The sequence below is a fragment of the Phycodurus eques genome, chromosome 17, assembly GCF_024500275.1.
Source record: "Phycodurus eques isolate BA_2022a chromosome 17, UOR_Pequ_1.1, whole genome shotgun sequence".
NCBI classification, from domain to species: Eukaryota; Metazoa; Chordata; class Actinopteri; order Syngnathiformes; family Syngnathidae; genus Phycodurus; species Phycodurus eques.
In genome coordinates this window covers 1,182,101-1,201,654 of record NC_084541.1, presented here as the reverse complement: position 1 = coordinate 1,201,654, position 19,554 = coordinate 1,182,101, and the positions used below count along the sequence as shown (strand labels likewise).

At 44.9% G+C, this 19,554-nt stretch overlaps 2 protein-coding genes across 8 annotated transcripts in view; one reads left to right on the top strand and one right to left on the bottom strand.

Annotated features, from left to right (window-relative positions):
- Positions 1-2,853: 2,853 nt before the first annotated feature.
- hpda (4-hydroxyphenylpyruvate dioxygenase a) lies at positions 2,854-10,129 on the bottom strand. The gene is made up of 14 exons (XM_061702730.1): positions 9,954-10,129; positions 9,824-9,850; positions 9,593-9,655; positions 8,712-8,816; positions 8,577-8,619; positions 8,418-8,500; positions 5,570-5,659; positions 5,383-5,489; positions 5,113-5,190; positions 4,169-4,331; positions 4,001-4,072; positions 3,769-3,891; positions 3,568-3,684; positions 2,854-2,991 (listed from the first exon to the last, which is right to left on the bottom strand). The coding sequence occupies exons 1-14, from the start codon at positions 9,954-9,956 to the stop codon at positions 2,878-2,880; spliced, it is 1,188 nt and encodes a 395-aa protein (XP_061558714.1). The 5' UTR covers positions 9,957-10,129; the 3' UTR covers positions 2,854-2,877.
- Positions 10,130-13,439: 3,310 nt separating this feature from the next.
- mtmr4 (myotubularin related protein 4) overlaps positions 13,440-19,554 on the top strand; it is a 36,575-nt gene continuing 30,460 nt past the window's right edge. Inside the window, exons 1-3 of one of the 7 annotated variants that reach the window (XM_061701784.1) lie at positions 13,508-13,796; positions 13,890-13,970; positions 17,641-17,723. In XM_061701784.1, coding sequence (XP_061557768.1) covers positions 17,721-17,723 — 3 coding nt within the window. In that variant the 5' untranslated portion in view covers positions 13,508-13,796; positions 13,890-13,970; positions 17,641-17,720. The other 6 variants (XM_061701780.1, XM_061701783.1, XM_061701781.1 and 3 more) reach the window with 6 other exon arrangements.

Sequence of the window (19,554 nt, the reverse complement as noted above, 5' to 3'; positions counted from 1 at the left end):
CCTTACGGCTGTACGTTCCTACCTCCCATGCTGAGATATTCGACCGCAACGGCCACAATTGTTGTACTTTTCGCATACAATAACGCTTTAGGCTTTTATCGACACTGTCAGAGAGGTATTCATTTAAGTGTTTTTTTTTTTTTTTATCATTGCGGTTTGCACCGCATCAGGAAAATGCGGTTCCCTCATTTAGCCGCATGAGAGCGTCAAAGTGTCCGAAACAAAACATTGGACACAAATAAACCCGTCGCTAAATGAATACTGTAACTCTGTGTCAAGTGCCGTTGTTATAAAGCGCATCGAATGTTTTAACCATTGTGTCAATGCGTTTATGTAAAGCACGCATTTACAAGTAGGGCCTTACTGTTTTTCACCTGATTGTTTTTTATTGATGGGCTAAGTGATTTTTGGACTTTTTTGTCTCGAAATGGACTCTCAACACATAATTGATTTCCGTATCATGAAAGCGAACTGACACTCCGTTGACATCGGTGTATTAACATACGAGTCACACTCGTCTGTTATTTGAGCTGCGTGCTTGGGGTCATTGTCTCGTTGGAAGGGGAACCTTCGGCCCAGTCTGAGGTCCTGAGCGCTCTGGAGAAGGTTTTGCTCCAGGATGTCCCCCGTGCTTGGCCGCGTTCATCTCTCCTTCGATTGCAACCGGTCGTCCTGTCCCTGCAGCTGAAAAACACCCACGATGCTTCACTGTTGGGACTGCAGTGCCTGCTTTTCTCCACACTTGGTCTCATCAGACCAGAGAATCTTATTTCTCACCATCTTGGAGTACTTCAGGTGCTGTTTTTTTTTTTAGCAAACTCCAAGCGGGCTTTCATGTGTCTCGCTTCCGTCGGGCCGCTCCGCCATAAGGCCCCGACTGGTGGAGGGCCGCAGTGATGGTGGACTTTCTAGAACTTTCTCCCATCACCCGACTGCATCTCTGGAGCTCAGCCACGGTGATCTTTGGGTTCTTCTTGACCTCGCTCACCAAGGCTCTAGGAAGGGTTCTGGTGGTCCCAAACGCCTTCCATTTCAGGATTATGGAGGCCACTGTGCTCTTAGGAAGCTGAAGTGCAGCAGAAATGTTGTTGTGACCTTGGGCAGATCTGTGCCTTGCCACAAATCTATCTCATCGCTCTTCGGGCAGTTCCTTTGACCTCATGAGTCTCATTTGCTCTGACGTGCACTGTGAGCCGTCAGGTCTTCGATAGACAGGGGTGTGGCTTTCCTCGTCGAGTCCAATCAGTATAATCGAACACAGCCGGACTCCAATGAAGGTGGAGAACCATCTCAAGGACGATCAGAAGAAATGGACAGCACCCGAGTTAAATGAGTGTCACAGCAAAGGGTCCGAATACTTATGGCTGTGTGATATTTGTTTTCCTTTTTTAATAAATCTGCAAAAATGTCAACAATTCCGTTTTTTTCTGTCAATATGGGGGTGCTGTGTTGTACATTAATGGGGGGGGGGGGGGGATGAACTGAAATGATTTGAGCAAATGGCTGCAATATAAGAAAGAGTGAACAATTTACGGGGGTCTGAATACTTTCCGTACCCGCTGTATATTTGTTACTTGATGATGATGTGATCCTGCAGTCACCGTGATCAATTATAACTGGCAAAGCAGAGTCTTATTTACTTACTTACTGACTTTTTTTTTTTTTTTGTGAACATGAATAGTGGAGCCATTGAATAAATCTTTTGTCAACTCTTTGACTCGGAGCAGTTGATTCAAGTCTTAAGAAAGTGTGAACAATCAAATGAACTTCTTTTCCCCACTCGGGGGGGGGAAAAAAATCGTTTGCGGCCCATGACATTGCCAGGCAACCCATTTTTCGAAACGTGTCGTGAGGACAGAAGATCGTTGCGTGACTGCCACCTAGCGACGATTCAGTATATTTACAGTGAGTGGCATCTGCAAGAGTGACGCTCTGAGGTGCCTGAGCGATGGCATCATCAGAAGAATTCTTCCTCAACTAAAGTGCAGATACCCAAAAGATTGATTCTATTCATGCACGCGGGGAAGTATTTGTCGCTCCCACTCCTGCTTTTGTAACTGCGGTCCTGTGTGTTCTCTCGCAGGCCCTCGTGGCAGCTCAGGCAGTTCTTCTCGACGTCAGCGATGATGCCAACGCGCCCGCTGGGGTGAGTATTTTCGAAGAAAGACGGAGGCGTTTCTGCATCTGTCTTGTTTGCACAGCCCTCATACAGCTGAGACGTGGGATTGAATTTCTGGGCTTGGTTTTGGTTGTTCTGTCACAATTGAACTCGTCGTCCGCTGATGTTTTTCAGCTCGGGTACGAAGACGACGCGAGACGGAGCCATGTTGTGTGCAGTTTTGTTGTTGTTGTTGTTGTGCCAAGTTATGAAAAGGTATTGGATATGACCGACATTAAAACTCCTCTCGGTCTGTTGCTTTTGAATTGGACGAAAGGAAAGGCGTCGAATGAGTACGGTACTTCTTCAGTTCGCAAGCGTTCGCCGGCCGCGCTCTCGCCGCGAGTCGTTTTCGGAGTGCTCGCGTGAAAACGCTCCCGCTTGGAAGAATCGATATTGGAGTAATTGCTCGAAAGAAAACAACAACAACAACAACAACAACAACACAAAACTGAAGCAGTTGTCCTTTTTTTTTTTTTTATTGATGGCTAAAGTCGATGAAGTCCTTTACGCATATGCGAAGAGGGACATCAATTCAAGAGATGCGTGTACATTTGTGGGATGCACTCCGCTTATAGACCCCACGATCTCCGGTGTTGTAACTTTCATCGAGATGGCCGTTTGTCAAAGTGTTCCTTTCGCGTCTCACTCCGCCACGACCTTTATTTAGCCTTCCAACACAGCCAATCGCCCGTACGTGTTGTTGGCGCTCGAGAGGATCAGTAGAAGGCCTGGGCCTGGCCCCCGGGGGTCAGCACGGTCAGGTTGCCTCTGGCGTCTTGGTCCTTCTCGATGGCCTCAAAGAGGGACTTGAAGTTTCCCGCCCCGAAACCCTGGAGCGAGAACCAACCAAACGGATATTTTTTTTTTTAGCTCATCGCCGACTCCCGTCATTGCGTCCTCGCCTACAGACTCGGCGAGACTCTCGGGAGACGTTCCCGAGGGGAAATAAAAGCGAGGATCCGAAACCTCGCCGGTGGCCTTTTAATCTGCGTGGGATCGCTACGGGCGGGAGCTAAAAAACAGGTGTTGAGCCTTGCCCGGCTTCTCTTTAATGGCGTCGACGCTTACAAGCTGCAGGTGCTCAGCACCGTTTAACGTTAGACCGCCTACACTGTATGGATAAAAGTCTCGAGATCGTCGGGAATCGTTTCAGGGGGTTGAAAATAGCTCATTGTGTGTATTGGAACGGCTCGCCGGTATTCGTGTCAATAATCCCACACTTATCTACCAAGAAAATATCCAAATATGAACTCAACGGAATGTATATCAATGTCAAATAAAGGCAAAACTAACATCGTGAAAAGCGAATAAAGTTCACTTCCTCGACAAACGTATTTGCACGCGTTTCAATAAGTGGCAAACGATGTGCTGGTTAATGCCTTTCCTCCGTATGGTTTCCAACTTACAGAGTGCTCGTTCCTCTGGATGACCTCCAAGAAGAGGGTGGGTCTATCCTGCACAGGTTTGGAGAAGATTTGGAGGAGGTAGCCCTTGTCGTCAAAGTCGACTAAGATTTTCAGTTCCTTGAAAAGAAACATGCAATTATTCCTGTTTTGGATGGCAGCAAAAAGCATTGAAAAATGCTCTTGAAATAAAGCTCTCTGCACCTGCAAGCGGTCGAGGTCCTCCTCCACTTTTATCTTTGCCGTTTTGAGATTCTCCCTTAGGGTGACGTAGTAGTTGTCAGGCGCAGAGAGGAACTCCATCCCTCGGGCGCGCAGGTTGACAATCTTTTGGGGGGGGGGGGGAAAAAGCAAAACACGTCTTTACCTGCCTTTACCGTTTTGCCAGCCGAGGTTTTGCGAGGTCCCGGAATTTGGAAGATGAATAAACACTCGCAGCTTGAATGATGTTTGATGTGTTGAGGGCGATGTGCTGAACACCTGCGCCTCCGTTGTAGTCCACAAATTCCTGCAGGCACACAGGGCGAGCAAAGCTTTTGTTATTATTCGCCACTTTATATTGTTAAATAGCGTGTGCGGAGCTTGTGCTACTGTGCGTTCCCACCTGAATTTGTGACTTCTTTTTTCCTTTCGCCGGTTCATTGATGGGCATCTTAATGGTTTCTTCATAGTTGGTCACCACAATGGACCTGAGTGAACTGTACTGTGTGTGAATCTGCTTGTCGTCTATGGACCAGAACCGATGGAACATCAAGCACTTCTGATACCTTGGAAGTAAAAAAAAAAAAAAAAAACGGGTTTTTCACCTTCCACAAGTTGAATTCAGTCCAATTCATTTGAATTTTGAAAGCACCGAATAACTCATAAACCTTAGAGCCCGAAAAAGACCTTTTTAAAGGGGAGTGTTAGGGTTTCGTGGAAAGTTCAGATCGAAGAAAGGACGAGGCTTTCAAAATCGGCGTTTCTAGCCGGGGTTCCATTTTCACGTTAGGCTTCCTGACCCGGGTTTCGGGTTTGGAGTGAAGGTTTCAAATCGGGCTTTAGAAGCCAGGGTCGGGGTTTTAAACAAGAGTTACACTTTCAAATTAGGCTTTCAAGTCCAGTGTTAGGGTGTCAAGCGCGAGTCCGCGTTTGTGTTGTCGTTGCGCTGTTCTTCAGTGCGTCCCACCAAGAATTTACATTATCAAGAGTCCTGTAATCTTTGTTACATTAATTGAGCCATCGTTCCCTAAAATTGGTTGGTTGTTTTTATTTTTTTTATTTAGCTATCTCAATAAATAATTGGTGAATTGATTTATTGTTTAAAATAACACATATACTGTGCCTTTATTTTTATTTGACAATTTATTGAGTCATTTATTGTGAATAATAAAAACAAACAAAAAGGTTCAACAAATCATTTGACCCTGTATTTATTGAATATTGTTGGTTATTTTATTTAAAAATGTGTTCATTCATTCTAATTAGGTCTGAATGAAACGGTTGATATATAATTTTTTTGAATATAACAGAACTCTGCGTGGACGCGCAGCGAAGCACGATGCTTACCAGTCTGATATTGGCACCATTTGGTCATCCGGCTGGTTTCCGACTATGTGATCGATGAATCTCAAACCTACTTGTGGACTGTAGAGAAAGGGGGGGGGGGGGGGGGGGGGGGGAAATGCTGTCACGGTATTTCGGCACTTGAGATGAGCAAATATTTGGAACGAACTCTGAAGTCCTCATTTTTCAAGTCAAGAATAAGTCAAGAATAGATTTTCCCCAGTTACACTGCATGCAGCGCCATGTTAGCAATGTCATACTAAAGACACTCACAGTTTGGCTAAGAGGGGATCTCTAAACAGAGGGTCTTTGTAGCCAGGCAGGAACAGGCCTTTGTAGGGCCCCAGGTACTCAATGAATGTGTGCGTGGTATCTCCGTACTGCAGACAGAACATGGGAAGGATTGTGTGAATATTTCCATTCGGCGGGCGCATTCTGTTCCGGAAGGCATTTTTCACACCGTCTGAACCACGGCATACTTGACCCTCCCGTGGATGTCCTGCTCGACCCAGGGACCCTTCACGACGACAGCTCCGCGCCGCTCGGCCATCTGACAGTGGAAAGCGCGCAATGAGTTCACCGATCGGTGTGCCTCTGTCTCCACTCTACAGGGCGCCTGGGCGCCCTCCAGCGGTTGGAGACGAACGCAGTGATTCCCCAGCTTCAGTGAGCCGAGGCACATCTTTTGCGTCGGAAAACAATTCGCAGCACACCACAAAACAACAACGTGACCAGATCTGTATACATCTATCGAAATAATGACCATCCTGTCTCAATGGACTCACTTTCTTTTACAATTTCTGTCTTCGGACACACACATATCTTGTGACATATAAATCATATCCAGAGTGGAGGCTCGCGTGTGTCGAGCAGACCAGGAGAAGCTCATCCATGCTTTTATCTCGAGCAGACTTGACTATTGTAATGGTCTTCTGACTGGACTCCCTAAAAACAGCATTAAACAGCTGCAACTCATTCAGAACGCTGCAGCTCGGGTTCTGACCCGAACAAAGAGCTCAGAGCATATGACTCCAATTCTAAAGTCTTTACACTGGCTCCCAGTCAGCTTTAGAACACATTTTAAAGTTCCGCTGCCGGTGTATAAATCGCTAAACGGTTTAAGTCCTGAATACGTGAATGAAATGCGAATGGGATATAAAAACCCAGTCGGGCTCTGAGATCGACAGACTCGGGTCAAATAGCGGAGCGCAGAGTCCAAAGCAAACATGGTGAAGCAGCATGTGGCTGTTAGGCCGCACACACATGGAGTGAGGTCAGCCCCAAGTGTGCATGTTTTCAAGTCCAGGTTCAAAACGTCTTTTGTTCCCATGCTTTTTAGAGCATTTCCACTTTTAAATGATATTTCTTGCACCTTGTGTATGAACTGCGCGATGTCAATACATTTGCTTTGCTTCTGCGAACCTAACCTTCATGTTTTTGGAATGCGTGTTCAAATCAACGCAAACACGGGGAGAACGTGCAAATTGCACACAGGAAGTCCAGAGGTGAGATTCAAACCACAAACCTCTGAACTACGGAATGGACCCTCCGTGTAAAACTCAAAACAGCCAGCGGGGACTGCGCGGATGACGGCCACGGATGGATGGGACGGGCCCGCCGCTGCGATGTGCAAACGGAGCGAATTTGCATAAACCGACAAAGCTACATGTTAACGGAGCGCTTGGCTCGTTCTTCGTACGACCCTCTTATATCAGTCATTATTGTGCTCTATCAGTATGAACATGTTTCATGTCGACCTATGATAACGGCGATGATGTCAGACTGAGCAATCGCTTTTGTCTGAGCAACGTTCGTGGACTTTGGAGCTTGCAAATCCCTTTTCTACCAATTGCCGGAATGCGGATACTCTCACAGGCAATGTAAGCTGCATGTTGTTCAACATGTGTCATGTCTTTGCTCATGAGCCGTTAATAATTCAAATAGGATTTTGCAATTTGTTTGCGGAGCTGAGATTTTGATAGAAAATAGATTCATAGTGTTGCTGTCGGAGCTAAATATGTTGGGAATCTGAATTGTTAATTGCTAATAGCAAGAAACCGATACATTACATTTGTGTGGAATAACTTCACTGCTAACTAAAGAGTAAGCGACGTAGCGTTTCGGTGTACAGGCGCCTGAGCGACTCCCTTCTTTTCTAGACGCCCACTACACGTGAAGCGTTACGATCGGACCGCCGCAAAATGACCTGTGGTCTCACCGAGGCCACCCCGCTGAATATTCTCTGGCGCTGCCCCTGCTCGTCAAGTTCGGCGCTCCCACTGGATTTCAAAGTCGGAATGTCGAGTCCGTATCATTATTTGTTTGTTCAAACTCCTGATTTGACCTCGGCTTAGAGAACAAGTTCAATCGATTTCCCAAACTTCCAAGCTCTCGTGTTGAGCCCTGTTTTAAGCAGAATCCCTCATGAGATGCTGCAAAAAAGAAAAACAGAGCTGCGGGATGTTGTTGCTTTAACAAACGGAAGAGGAAAAAAAAGGATTACACACACTGGTCGGGCTCGATTCAAGTCACATTTGTGCTCAGTGTGTGTCCTGAAAAGCAAGACTCTTATCTCTCGTGACATCGCTGAAGTTGACACAATATTTGCATTAAGTCTGAGTAAACATGATATTCCTGTTCACGTGTTTACATTTACCATCACCCTTGCGCAATTACAGCGGGGACTCCGAAGTCGAGTGTCCCAAAAACATGTTGTGAATAGCTCTCCAATTCTTTAAAAACCCTTGTTTGATTTGAAATTTGCGCATCTTCTTCATCAGATGCTGTTTACTCAAATAAAGTCAAGTATTGGGGGCGGGGGTAATACATTTAAAACATTGTACGTAGTCGCTTATGAGCGAGTCTTTTCACTGATTCCCAGGAATGTGACGACGCACGTTTAGCTCTCCCTGTCTGCTTTGCTTACTGAGAAAAGTTAGTAAAGAAGGAGTTCCATGTTTGTTGTCATCGTGAACCACGATCATAGACATCAGCATCTGCAACGTGCTTAAAGCTACGTTTCTTTTTTGCGGCGCTCCGTCACATCACGACATGGACGTTCGACACGTTTCCTCTTTGCTACACTTTCCTCCGATAGCAGCGGCGCGTCGACAACTGAAGGTTTTGCGACGGCGGCGGACACGGCATCAAACGATTCACTCCGTCGTTCTCCATAGTCTGTCAGTCAGAATTAGGGTTTTATGCTGCGACAGACAATTGAATTGACTCGAAAGCCAAGCAGCGTTTTGCCGCCAATGAAACCGATTAGCATTAGCGGAGGCGGAGTGTTACGCCGTTGTTCCTTGTACCTCGATTAAGTAGTCGCAGTCCTCCACTTGGAAGGCGATGTCCTTGGCTCCATCTCCGTGCTTCATCAAGTGCTCTCCCATCTCTGACAGGACACGCCACCACGTTGACATTTCATATTTCGTGCACAGTTTTCACGTACGCATTCACGAGCTCCTTGCCTTCGTTCCCGGGATTGAGCGCCGATTCAAAAGCAAATACGATCTGTCCGGAGTAGAGGGGAGAGTGGAATTAGAGGCTTGGCCGTGCAGTGCGACTGCGCCGGGATTTAAGGATGTTGCCGCTCCTCTCTCTACCTGAGCTTGCCTGATGACATGTGACACTACCTCTCGACTGCCAGTCTCCAAGCCCTTGTAGGCCAGAGGCTCGAAGCCCATCTTGTCACAGTAGAAGGACGCCGCCTGCAGACAGACCGAATGTCTCGACTGTGAAGGTAAGGTCTGTTCACTGATCCTATTCATAATGCACTCGCATTTGTGTTAATTACGGAAATGACCATCTTTTCAAAATGGGATCGTTCAAAGGTCTGCATTGTAGCTCGTAACGAAACCCTCGCGAACGTGGAGAAAAAGCCGGTCGGCCCAGGGAAGGTTAGGGAGTGGTTGACCATTTCAGAAGTGTGTTTGCATCTGGTAGCGCTTCGGATAAATCGGTACCTAAGAAGTAGCTCTCGGTTTCAAAAGGTCGGCGGTCCCTGATCTCGAGAATTTGAATCAGCTGTATCCGTTAAATATTGGATACGTATGGAAGTAAGTAGGAATAATTGGGGATATGGAACTTTGTTTCAAAATGTAAACGAATAACAACAGGAAATATTAACTTATCTCAAATCAAGTTCTTATAGTAAGTATTCTGCTGCCTTCCAGTGACATTTCCAGCTAAAATAATTGATTTCAATCAATCCAATTTTACGTTGTTGTCCTTCCGTGGAAAGATTAGGACAGGCAGCAATACTTTTACACTCAATTCTTTTGTTTTTTTACAATGGAGAAAAGTGACTTGTCGCTTCAGTGTGAGTTTTTCTTCCACCGAACGTCTACTTCATCGCTCTTCTCTGGCATAGGGTCGATGTCTTGTTTCCACCCAGTGATCGACAAAACTGTTGTTTTTGGTTTTTTTTTGTTTTTTTTTTGGGGGGGGGGGGGGGGGGGAAGTATTTCAGCATTTGCATACTGACCTGTTTGGCATTTCCGACCCAGAAGGTGATATGATGAAACCGGACAAATTTTCCCCGTTCATGCTTAAAAAAAAAAAAAAAAAAAAAAAAGAAAGAACATGTGTGTTTTTGTTTTTCCAAGATACACAGATATCAATGGTTACATTTCACATCTACTGCTTCTTAAAAGTGAATGGTTTATTCTAGAATGTACCATCAGACCTTCAAACCTCACACTTCCTTTCGACTTACCTTCTCCCCTTTGTCAGTGTAGCTTGTCTAAAAAGAAACAACAAATATCAATGTATATTTCTTCTTATCGTTTACAGTTTGCGTCACCGTTCGGAAAGCCGATCATGTTAATGAACTAAGACCGTCTCACCATGCTGCAATTGGAGCCTCAGTTCAACAGGAGTAACGTCAAAATCATCGTCTGTGTCTCTGCCGCTGATATGTGACCTGACGCCAAGCTGTGATTGGTCATCGGATATCTCCACCCACCTGTCCAGTGTCCACCTCCTCTGACTGCCACTCGTTCGGAACAAGTTCAACTGTTGTCTTGCGTCACGCAACCTCTGTCAGAAGTCAGACAAATTTATTCACAATAAAAGATGTGAAGATGTTGAGGTTCGCGCTCGGAGTGACCGGGTTGGATCAAATTCGAGGGACAGCCGAGGTTCGATGTTTTGGAGACAAAGTTAGAGAGAGCAGACTCGGATGGTTTGGACACGTCCAGAGGAGAAATAGGGGGTACATTGGTAGAAGGATGATGAGGATGAGGATGGAGCTGCCAGGCAAGAGAGCGAGAAGAAGACCAAAGAGAGGGTTGATGGATGTCGTGAGGGAAGACGTGAGGGCCGTTGGTGTTGGCGAGGAGGATGCAGGAGATAGGCTTGACGCGCTGTGGCGACCCCTAAAGGGACGAGCCCGAAGGAAAAGAAGACTGTGTTTATGACTGAAAGTGTGTTTGGAGGTCCACCAATAAAAAGAGGGCTGTGCCTGCCTTTCCGTAGATCAGCAGTGCCGTGCGCCAGTCACTTTAATGTATTTGACGTCTGACATAGAAGCAAATACAAACAAGTGATTCAAAATAAATACATGTATATTTATATATATATATATATATATATGAGCAAGAGAGAGAGAGAGACTTATTATTTAAACACTGTAATAATAAGCTGTTTTTTGTGTCTTGCTGACAGATGAGGAAGGTGATTTTTTTTTTTTTTTACATTCTACTTACTAATGACGGGGCTGCTGGATGTCCACCTTGTTCAGCCATGGTCGAATTGTTGGGGATGCGGCAGGCTCGGACCACAGACTGTTGGATTCCTAGAAAAATGACTTGCAGTCAAGTCATCAAGGGAGACAGCAACACTGCCGCCTAGCGGATGGAGGGCGGTCCTTCGTACACGTGTGAATCTAATCTGCGCTACGTTTGTCTCCAAAAGAAATGCACGTGCCCGCTGAGCAACCATTCACAAGCAAAATTGAATATTTAAAAAACGATAAATACATACACAACACGTAAATCGCGATATTTTTGTGGATTTGAAAAACACGTGCAAATAATCCATCCATCCATCCATTTTCTAGCGCTTATCCGAGGTCGGGTCGCGGGGGCAGTCGCTTCAGCGGGGACGCCCAGACTTCCCTCTCCCCGGCCACTTCATCCAGCTCTTCCGGGGGGATCCCGAGGCGTTCCCGGGCCGGCCGAGAGACGTAGTCTTTCCGGCGTGTCCCCGGGGTCTCCTCCCGGTGGGACGTGCCCGGAACACCTCATCCCGATCAGACGCCCCGGCCACCTCATCCGGGTCCTCTCGATGCGGAGGAGCAACGGCTCTACCCTGAGCTCCTCCCGGATGACCGAGCCTAGATCGACCGGAAAAATCGAGAGCTTCGCCTTTCGGCTTCGCTCCTTCTTCACCACAACGGACCGATACAAAGTCCCCGTCGCCGCGGACGCCGCAGCGATCCGCCTGTCGATCTCCCGTTCCGTGCTTCCCTCAGTCGTGAACGAGACCCCGAGATACTTGAACTCCTCCACTCGGGGCGGGATCTCATCCCGACCCGGAGAGGGCACGCCGCCCTTTTCCGACCGAGGGCCACGGTCTCAGATTTGGAGGTGCTGATCATTTTGAGACGTATCTCTCCCCGTAGGCATGAGGGTGAGTAAATGACGGGAGATTGCGCGTGGCCAGAAAAAGCGCGCTGCTGAGCGCCTTTTCGGACTTATGCACACGGCTGAATATGGCCTTATTATGTGACAAATAAACCTGAACTGGAACTCGTGACTGTTTTTCTATTTTCAGGTTTTTTCCTGTATAGCCTAGAAGTGTTTTTTTCATACGAAATATGTATTGCAATTACCCTACTGCGTTCCGACTTGCAGTCTTGCCGCCATATGAACTCAGTCGAACGCCTCCGTGCCCCCTTGACCTGAGGAAAACGATGAATATTCCTTCTTCTGCCAGCAGAGGACGCAATTCTGCATGACAGTAGAGCTTTGTGAAGAAGCTTCTTCAAGATGATTGTGGCGCTTGCTTGTTTATGAGTTGAATTACGGCGTGAATTCATCCTAATTCGTTCATCCAAAAGTCTGATCGTTAAATATGAAAATAAAATCTATTTAATTGTAACATACAGAGATATTGTATGTGACGGTATGCTCAAAGAATGCAACATTGCATATGACACTGGCTATTTATACAGGATGAAAATGTCACTGGAGTAAATCAAAACAAACATCGGGTTTGCTTGCAGTGTCTTGTGGCTGCTGACGAGTATTCGAGCTCAGTTGCCGTCTGTAACCGAGGCCAACCGACAAAAATAACGCTCCATGTGGCATACTTATGACAGGGGCCGTACATCATCGTTCTATCCATTACTGCGTGAGCCAAAGCAAACGTCTCTGTATCTGCGATACACTGTTTCCAACATGCTGCCGCAGCAAGTATTCATTGTATGTATGTTGTGCGAATGTTGCCCAATGGCCATCATTTTCTGTTAGTCTTGAAAGCAAACAAAATCCAATTGTTAGTTCATTATTCATCTAAATGTTCAACATGGATCGATGAAGCCGAGTCACGAACGAAAAGTACACACGCATATTACACTTTAAGGGCAAAATTGGTGATACATATTGACCTTTGACATCCATCCATCCATATTCTTTACCGCTTCTCCTCACTAGGGTCGCGGGCATGCCGGAGCCTATCCCAGCAATCTTCGGGCGCCAGCCAATCGCAGGGCACATAGAAACAAACAACTTATTTGCACGCACGTTCACACCTACGGGCAACTTAGAGTCTTCAATCAACCTAGCACGCATTGCTTTTGGTACCGGAGAGCCCGCGGAGGAGGGAGAACATGCAAACTCCACACAGGCGGGGCCGGGGATCGAGCCCCGGTCCCCAGAACTGTGAGGCAAATGCGCTAACCAATCGTCCACCGTGCCGGCACCTTTGACATTACTTCTACAAATAAGCGATTAATAATAATATAATTACATGAATATGAAATTGGGATTAAAATTGTAATACTTCGTGTTGCGAAGTATCTTTATTGTATTTCTATTCATTATTGACCTATTTCTCGCATTTTGGACAGCATGTGCTATTTATTTGTCATATGCGAGCCTGAGTTCAAGCGCAGCATAGTGTACGTGTGTCCCGTTTATGCCGCGCTGTGATTTTCTATTGGTGGGTTGCGGGCTTTTATTGACACGTGATTGGCTTTGCTGTGGGTGTGTATGCGCCGCACGGTTTAGTATCATCAATTGTCATTGGCCGTCAGGAATATTCTATCGCAATTGGGCTATAAGACCCAGTTTTCGCTCTCACGATTGGCCGACGCGCTTGTCATCGCACAAGAATGCGGAAGTCGTGCTAGTCTACTGAGTCACCGTCGTGTCAGCTGATTCTCCTAGTGAGTAACTTGATTTAACTTTTAAAACGATGTAACTCGATAGTAAACTCGATACATGTGACATTTTTCAACGGGTTTTCGGGGCATGTATTTGAAGAGTTGAGTAAAGAGCCGCTTTGGAACGTGCGCGTGCAGCGCGATCAAAACATACAGCCGTAGTCAACTAGTGGTAGCCGGGGCCGGTCATCACTAGCTTGACGTGCTAACGTCTGCACACACAGCCCACCTCAGTCGGATACTTTCGCTTTGTCTTCTTCTGCTCTTTTGGGTGGCATGAGCGTGTCAGCTGGCGTATGCGGTAATGCCCTTTCACTTTCACTTGACACGTCTCTCAACTTCTTACCGCTTTTGACACGTTCCCAACACCTGTTGTTTGTTAAATTGGTGAGAGGCGCCTGGTGAGTGACGCGTTGGCTCCTGCTGCTGCTACTACTACTACTACTACTACTACTACGACAACTACGTTCACCAGGTATTGCTAAGCCTATGTAAGAACATCATTTAGAGGAAGGTACAGTTTCCTAATTTACCCACTTAATGCATTTGACTTGTTTTATTGCCATATTTCCCGCCCAATTTTGGGTGGGCGTCTTGCGTTTCGAAGGTTCGAATCTCGGCCCCCCGGGCTTCCTGTGTGGAGTTCGCGTGTTCTCCCAGTGCTTGCGTGGGTTTTGCATTTTTTTTTTGGTACTCATTCGCGAGTCCTTCCACATAACACGCGTGTTCGAATACTTGGAAGACACAAATTGGTTCATCCAAGTGTGAGAGCCGCAAAATCAGCAGGGGACCCTCATGAGGATGTGGATGGATAAGGTGTGCGCAGAAATTAAAATAAATGAGCGCAATATTTGCAAAATTAATTTGCTACTTCAGTAAATATTGAGGCATACGTGTTACCATTAGAGCTGCAACAATGACTCTATTAACCAACCGCTTAGGGATTGTCAAATGAATTGACAACTATTTTGATAATCGATTAATTGTTTGGAGACCTTGTTTAATTTAAAATTGTCCAAATCCTATAGTTTTCCAACAGTAAATGTTCTCAGATTTCTGTATTTAAAAAAAAAAAAAAAAACAAACACACAAAGCAGACTGATTTGCTTTGTTCAATCAAAATAAGACATTTTCAAAAATCTGCTTTTACCCTGGAATCCAATGATCAACATTTGTTGCCCATTTTTTCTGACAGTTACGACCCAAATGAGTAACTGAATCAGAATCATGTTTGTGCATTTCCTGCTTTATAAATTTGAATTCATGTCCTGTTTTTGAATAAAGGATGGAATTATTATTATTTTTTTTTTGTCATCGTTTAATTGAAAAAAATAATGAAGCGAGTAATTGATTTATTAAAACCGTCGTTAGTGGCAGGTCTGGTTATCATATTGAATACATTGTTGTTTTATTTGTATAAGTCTTGTATAAAAAAATAAATAAAAAAAATACCTTAGTTGGTATTGGGTCAAAATTTTTCTGCAATATTCAAATTTATCGAGGCACCTGTATATAACACAAACAGAATAGTCACATGCAAAACAGCTTGTTGATGCGTTTATAAAAACTTTATGAGAAAACCTAGAAACGCCTCGGTTCAACGCATTTACTGCACTCCTTTTGCATTGCTATGAAAATTGAATTCATATAAACTATCGTTTTTGCTTGACTGCATGTGTTGATTAACTTTTCATGGTCCACTTACAATGGAGGCCTTTCCTGTTGATTATTGAGTCATGAGTAGATGTGGGTGAAGTAGAATGCCCAGTTATATTGCTTGTTTTCACATTGACAAATCTGGCAGTGAAAGAGTGGGAGGGAGGGCCAGTGTAAGTACTAGACACAGGGAGAGGGAGGGAGGTGTGTCATGCCCTGGATTAAACTCGGTGTGTGTTTGGGGAAACTGCAACGACTGCTACTTTGCAAGGCATTGAGCTTTTTACTCCAACAAATAAGTTGTCAAAAGTTTCGCCGAACACGCCTCGGACCGAAGGACTCTGCGGTTTGTCGGCGGTAAGAAGTTTCCATTAAGTTTTGGCATGTTGGCGAAGCAGTTTTTCAAATGTATTTATTTATTTTTCCTTTTCCCTTTCCCCGCTCTCTCGGGAGCTGTGTGTCGATGGGGGTGTGTCTGAGGGGAGAGCGCGGCGCGGCGCAGTGAAGTGAGACAACCGCTCTGCACTGTGAAAAAATGTCTGGTTTCAAGTTATCCTTGTGCTCGGTGCGCCGGTTCCACATGACCTCGAGGCCGCAGTGCAATCGAGTCAACAGCCTATATTGCGACTGGCTGCGTACATGTGTAACATGTTACACTCTCGTCAACTGATCTGTTCTGCTCGCTGCACTGCCCGACTTCAAACTACAGTGGCTGGAACTCAATACATTTCGCCTTGCCAACATAAATCCATTATTTACTATGAAAGCAATGTTTGAAGAAATATTTTAGTGTTCTTAATGTCAAGTGTAAAATAACACGCGGTTTGGTATTGAACGTTCAAGTCTTAAATCTAAAGGTGTCATTTGCATGGAAGTCGCTGGGTCTCTTGAGTGTCTTCTCACTGATCAAGTGTGAAATTAAACAAGCAAGTCAATCTTTTCTCTGCCAGTTTCTGAAAACTTGTCTGCGAACGAGCTATTCTACACTTCCGGCCCACGGTCTCGTAACGGTCGTGGCTTCGCGCAATGTAAGCAGAGCTGCACTGCGCTTTGTTGGATTGATGTGAGTGCAACAGAGAAGTGCTAGCTAACTTTGTTGTACTTGATTGCTCTGTGAAGTTGTTGACATAGCGGCGGCGGCGGCGGAGAGTATACGTGTTTGCCGACGCGTCCGTCCACACAGTGAACTGCTGCCGCCGCAAGTTGTGCTTTCATGCTCTGTGAGAGGTGGAAGAGGAAACTGCAAAACATGAGCCATCGCCTGGCCCGATTCCATCCCGCTGGTCATCAGTTTTTAATTTAGAAGAAATGTGACTTTGAGAAGGGCACGCATCAAGACAGAATGATAGTCTGCTTACTTCACTGCGTTCATACAACATAAATTTTGAGGCTTCTGCTCCTATGGCTGGATTTACACTGCAGGTCCATGTGTCCAGTTCCCATTTTATGCTGGTATCTGATTGTTTATTTCATTTTTTTTTTTTTCCCTCCTCTCTCTCTGTATATACATGTACATTTCAAGTGACATACAGTAATCTGCCACTGGCCGGGGGGTGGCAGTGACTTGGGCCTGCTGAAAATGGCAAAAATCTGTGAGAAATTTATAAACTCAGAAGATTTGTCTATAGATGCCACAAGATGGTGCAAAAACAAGACTTAATATTAGGCAGGGCTTTGGCCTGAGCACAAAAACAGCAAATGGCTACGTTATAGACTGGAGGAAAAAAAAAAAGATAGGTTCCAAAAGAAATCTACAAATCATGAAGATGCGAGGGAACACTGTACGTATATCGGGTATGTATGTTTTATTTATTTTTTTAAATGCGTGATGGTGATTCAAGCTCCAAAGTTTTGGGACTTTAGAGGCATATTTTTATTTTAGTTTTTTTCAGGAGAATTGTCTTCACATTAATTGTTTGCCATTAGCGGTTTTAATGAACAGTATAACCTTGTCCCCACTGAATACTTTCATCAGATTGCAAAGACCTCTCTTGTTCCAGGTCAGCGTTGCGGTTCAAAATTCTCATGGCAGATATCCAGCTAGAATGATTTGCGGAAGCATGTTATCGCGCAGTTCCGGACAGCCACGTCAGCCACCGTGGCAGCACAGTCAAGAGCACCAGTTTGTGTCTAGGGTGTGGAGTGGAAACATGGAATTTAGTCACTTGGCTCCAGTCTTTAACGTGCAGTACGGTCTATATGTGGACTTCCCACCCATCTTTAATGGCTGCGTGTAGTTTTCAGCAACTGCTTAAACCACAATCTCTTGTGAATTATTTTATGATTTTTATTTTATTTTTTTATTTTTTTTTGTGCCAGTTTTTATACTGCACGCTGTACTTTAGACCAGGGAAGGGCTACTTTTCACTCTAGCTCCTTTGCAATTGCATGCACACTACTCAACCGCCCACGCACAAACATCTTTCCGCACACACCTACTGCATCTCAGTTTTTTTTTTTTGTTTTTTTTTTCCCCCCTATGTTGGCAGGAGTTTTCAGTGGCAAGGCCAAGTCCAGCAGACAGGAGGAGAGAGCGGGACGAGGAGCACCCACGCCTACTGTCTTCAGTATGGTGAGCCAATGAGGAGCGTGGTGCGGGTGTTTGTTCCAAATGCTTTTGCTTCTTCACACGGTGTTTTCTACTCACGCGCACACAAATATTCCGGGACGTGCTGCCCTCAAACAGGAAGTGGCACTCCACTCTCGCATGCCCAAACAAAATGCAGTGTGTTGTAACATGTTCAGCAACAGTCCATACTCCTTTAGCGATTCTCTCTTTGTATCATACTGTACACATTTTCAGTTCCGACAGCAGTTCAGTCATTGGCACGATGGCACATCCCAGCGCTAAGCACACTTTAGCCAGGTTTGTTGTTGGCTGACATCTGTTCTTGCTTCTATCACAACACGTAGTGGTCTTTCACATTGCTTGACTGACTCCCGCTCCGGGTTACAGTATAGTGGTAAGGTACACACTTACTAGAAGGTTAGTTTAAATGAGTTGCTCCGAAGTGTCACTCTCTGCCACGTGTCTCGAGACCTGTTAACATCTTACTTTCAATCCGTGGGAGATCTGAGGTTTGTCCATTTATCTGGTAAGTTACTCGTCACCACATGTGTCAATGAGCAAACATGGAGCTTGTTAATCACGTGTTGAACCTGCAATTTAATACCGTCTACACTCTAGTATTTAGTTTTTTGAGCTTGATTATTATTATTTTTTTTTATCAGGTAAGAGAACTGACAAAGACCAGCATGGACAGAAGTGATTGGGAGAGTGTCCTTAAAATGGACTGACATTGTTCCCTCTCTCACGCTGAAATTTACATCATGTGAATGAATGAATCTTTAAAACGTGTAGATGCTGAATGTCAATGGAACATCTTTACCTTTTTGTGTGTACATCAACGAACAAGTTTACAATGTCTTGAGTGGACAGATGGATGTTTACATAATGTCTGTATGTGAATGGTGGAGGTCTTACTGATCCACAAAATGAAAGTTGCATCAGGCTTTGCCGAGCACAAGTGACAAATAGGGTGGCTTCAAAGCAGCGGCGAGCAAAGTATGTTCTGTGGGCCACGTACGACCCCTCTAGCGCCCTTCGCCAAAGTTGGCTAATTAAACATTCTTTGTTTCTCATTCATCGTTGGTTGATTTGATGTAAATGTAGAAATATAAAAATATACTTTGTTGAATGAATGGTTCATTCTAAATAATAAAATGAGTGAATTATCTTTTTATTAAGAAATGAACTTTTTTTTTTTACATGCACATTTTAAGCAGAAATATTTGCCTATGCCTACCTTAAAGGATCAAGAATGTGTGGTGAAATGCTCTTTAAAGGGTCAAACTTGTGATTGGTTAGGAAGGCGTACATTTCTGCTGTCTCGCAAGCCTGATCAGCAGAGTCAGTAGTGAGTTACAATCTGTCAAATGATGTCTTCAAAGTAAAGGCAATGAAACTCACCCATTTGGCTCTCCAATACGGTGTCCCCTTCAGTTACTAATACTTTGATTGATGAAATACTGATCAAATAAAACCATGTTATAACTACAGTATGCAAGTAACTGGTCAAGCACTGTTGCTGCTTTAAAATGCTGCATACATCTCCATCTATAGGATGTTGCAGTGTTTATGTGAAAACAAGCAGTTTAGTTGTTTGGTCTTGTTGCAACTCGGCCCTATGGGGTTGTCATTTCTCTACAGGATAGGGCGTTAATAATTTGTTTCTCATGTCACATGCAAAAACCTAGGCACTGTCACAGTTGCTGTATTTGCCTGAAATGCTCCATACGCCCCAACTGGATGGCAGTATCAAATATGTAATAACTGAAGGTTCACTGTTGAAAATTGAAATGGTGGAAACTTGGCATCTAGTTTCTGGAGAGATTATTGACTA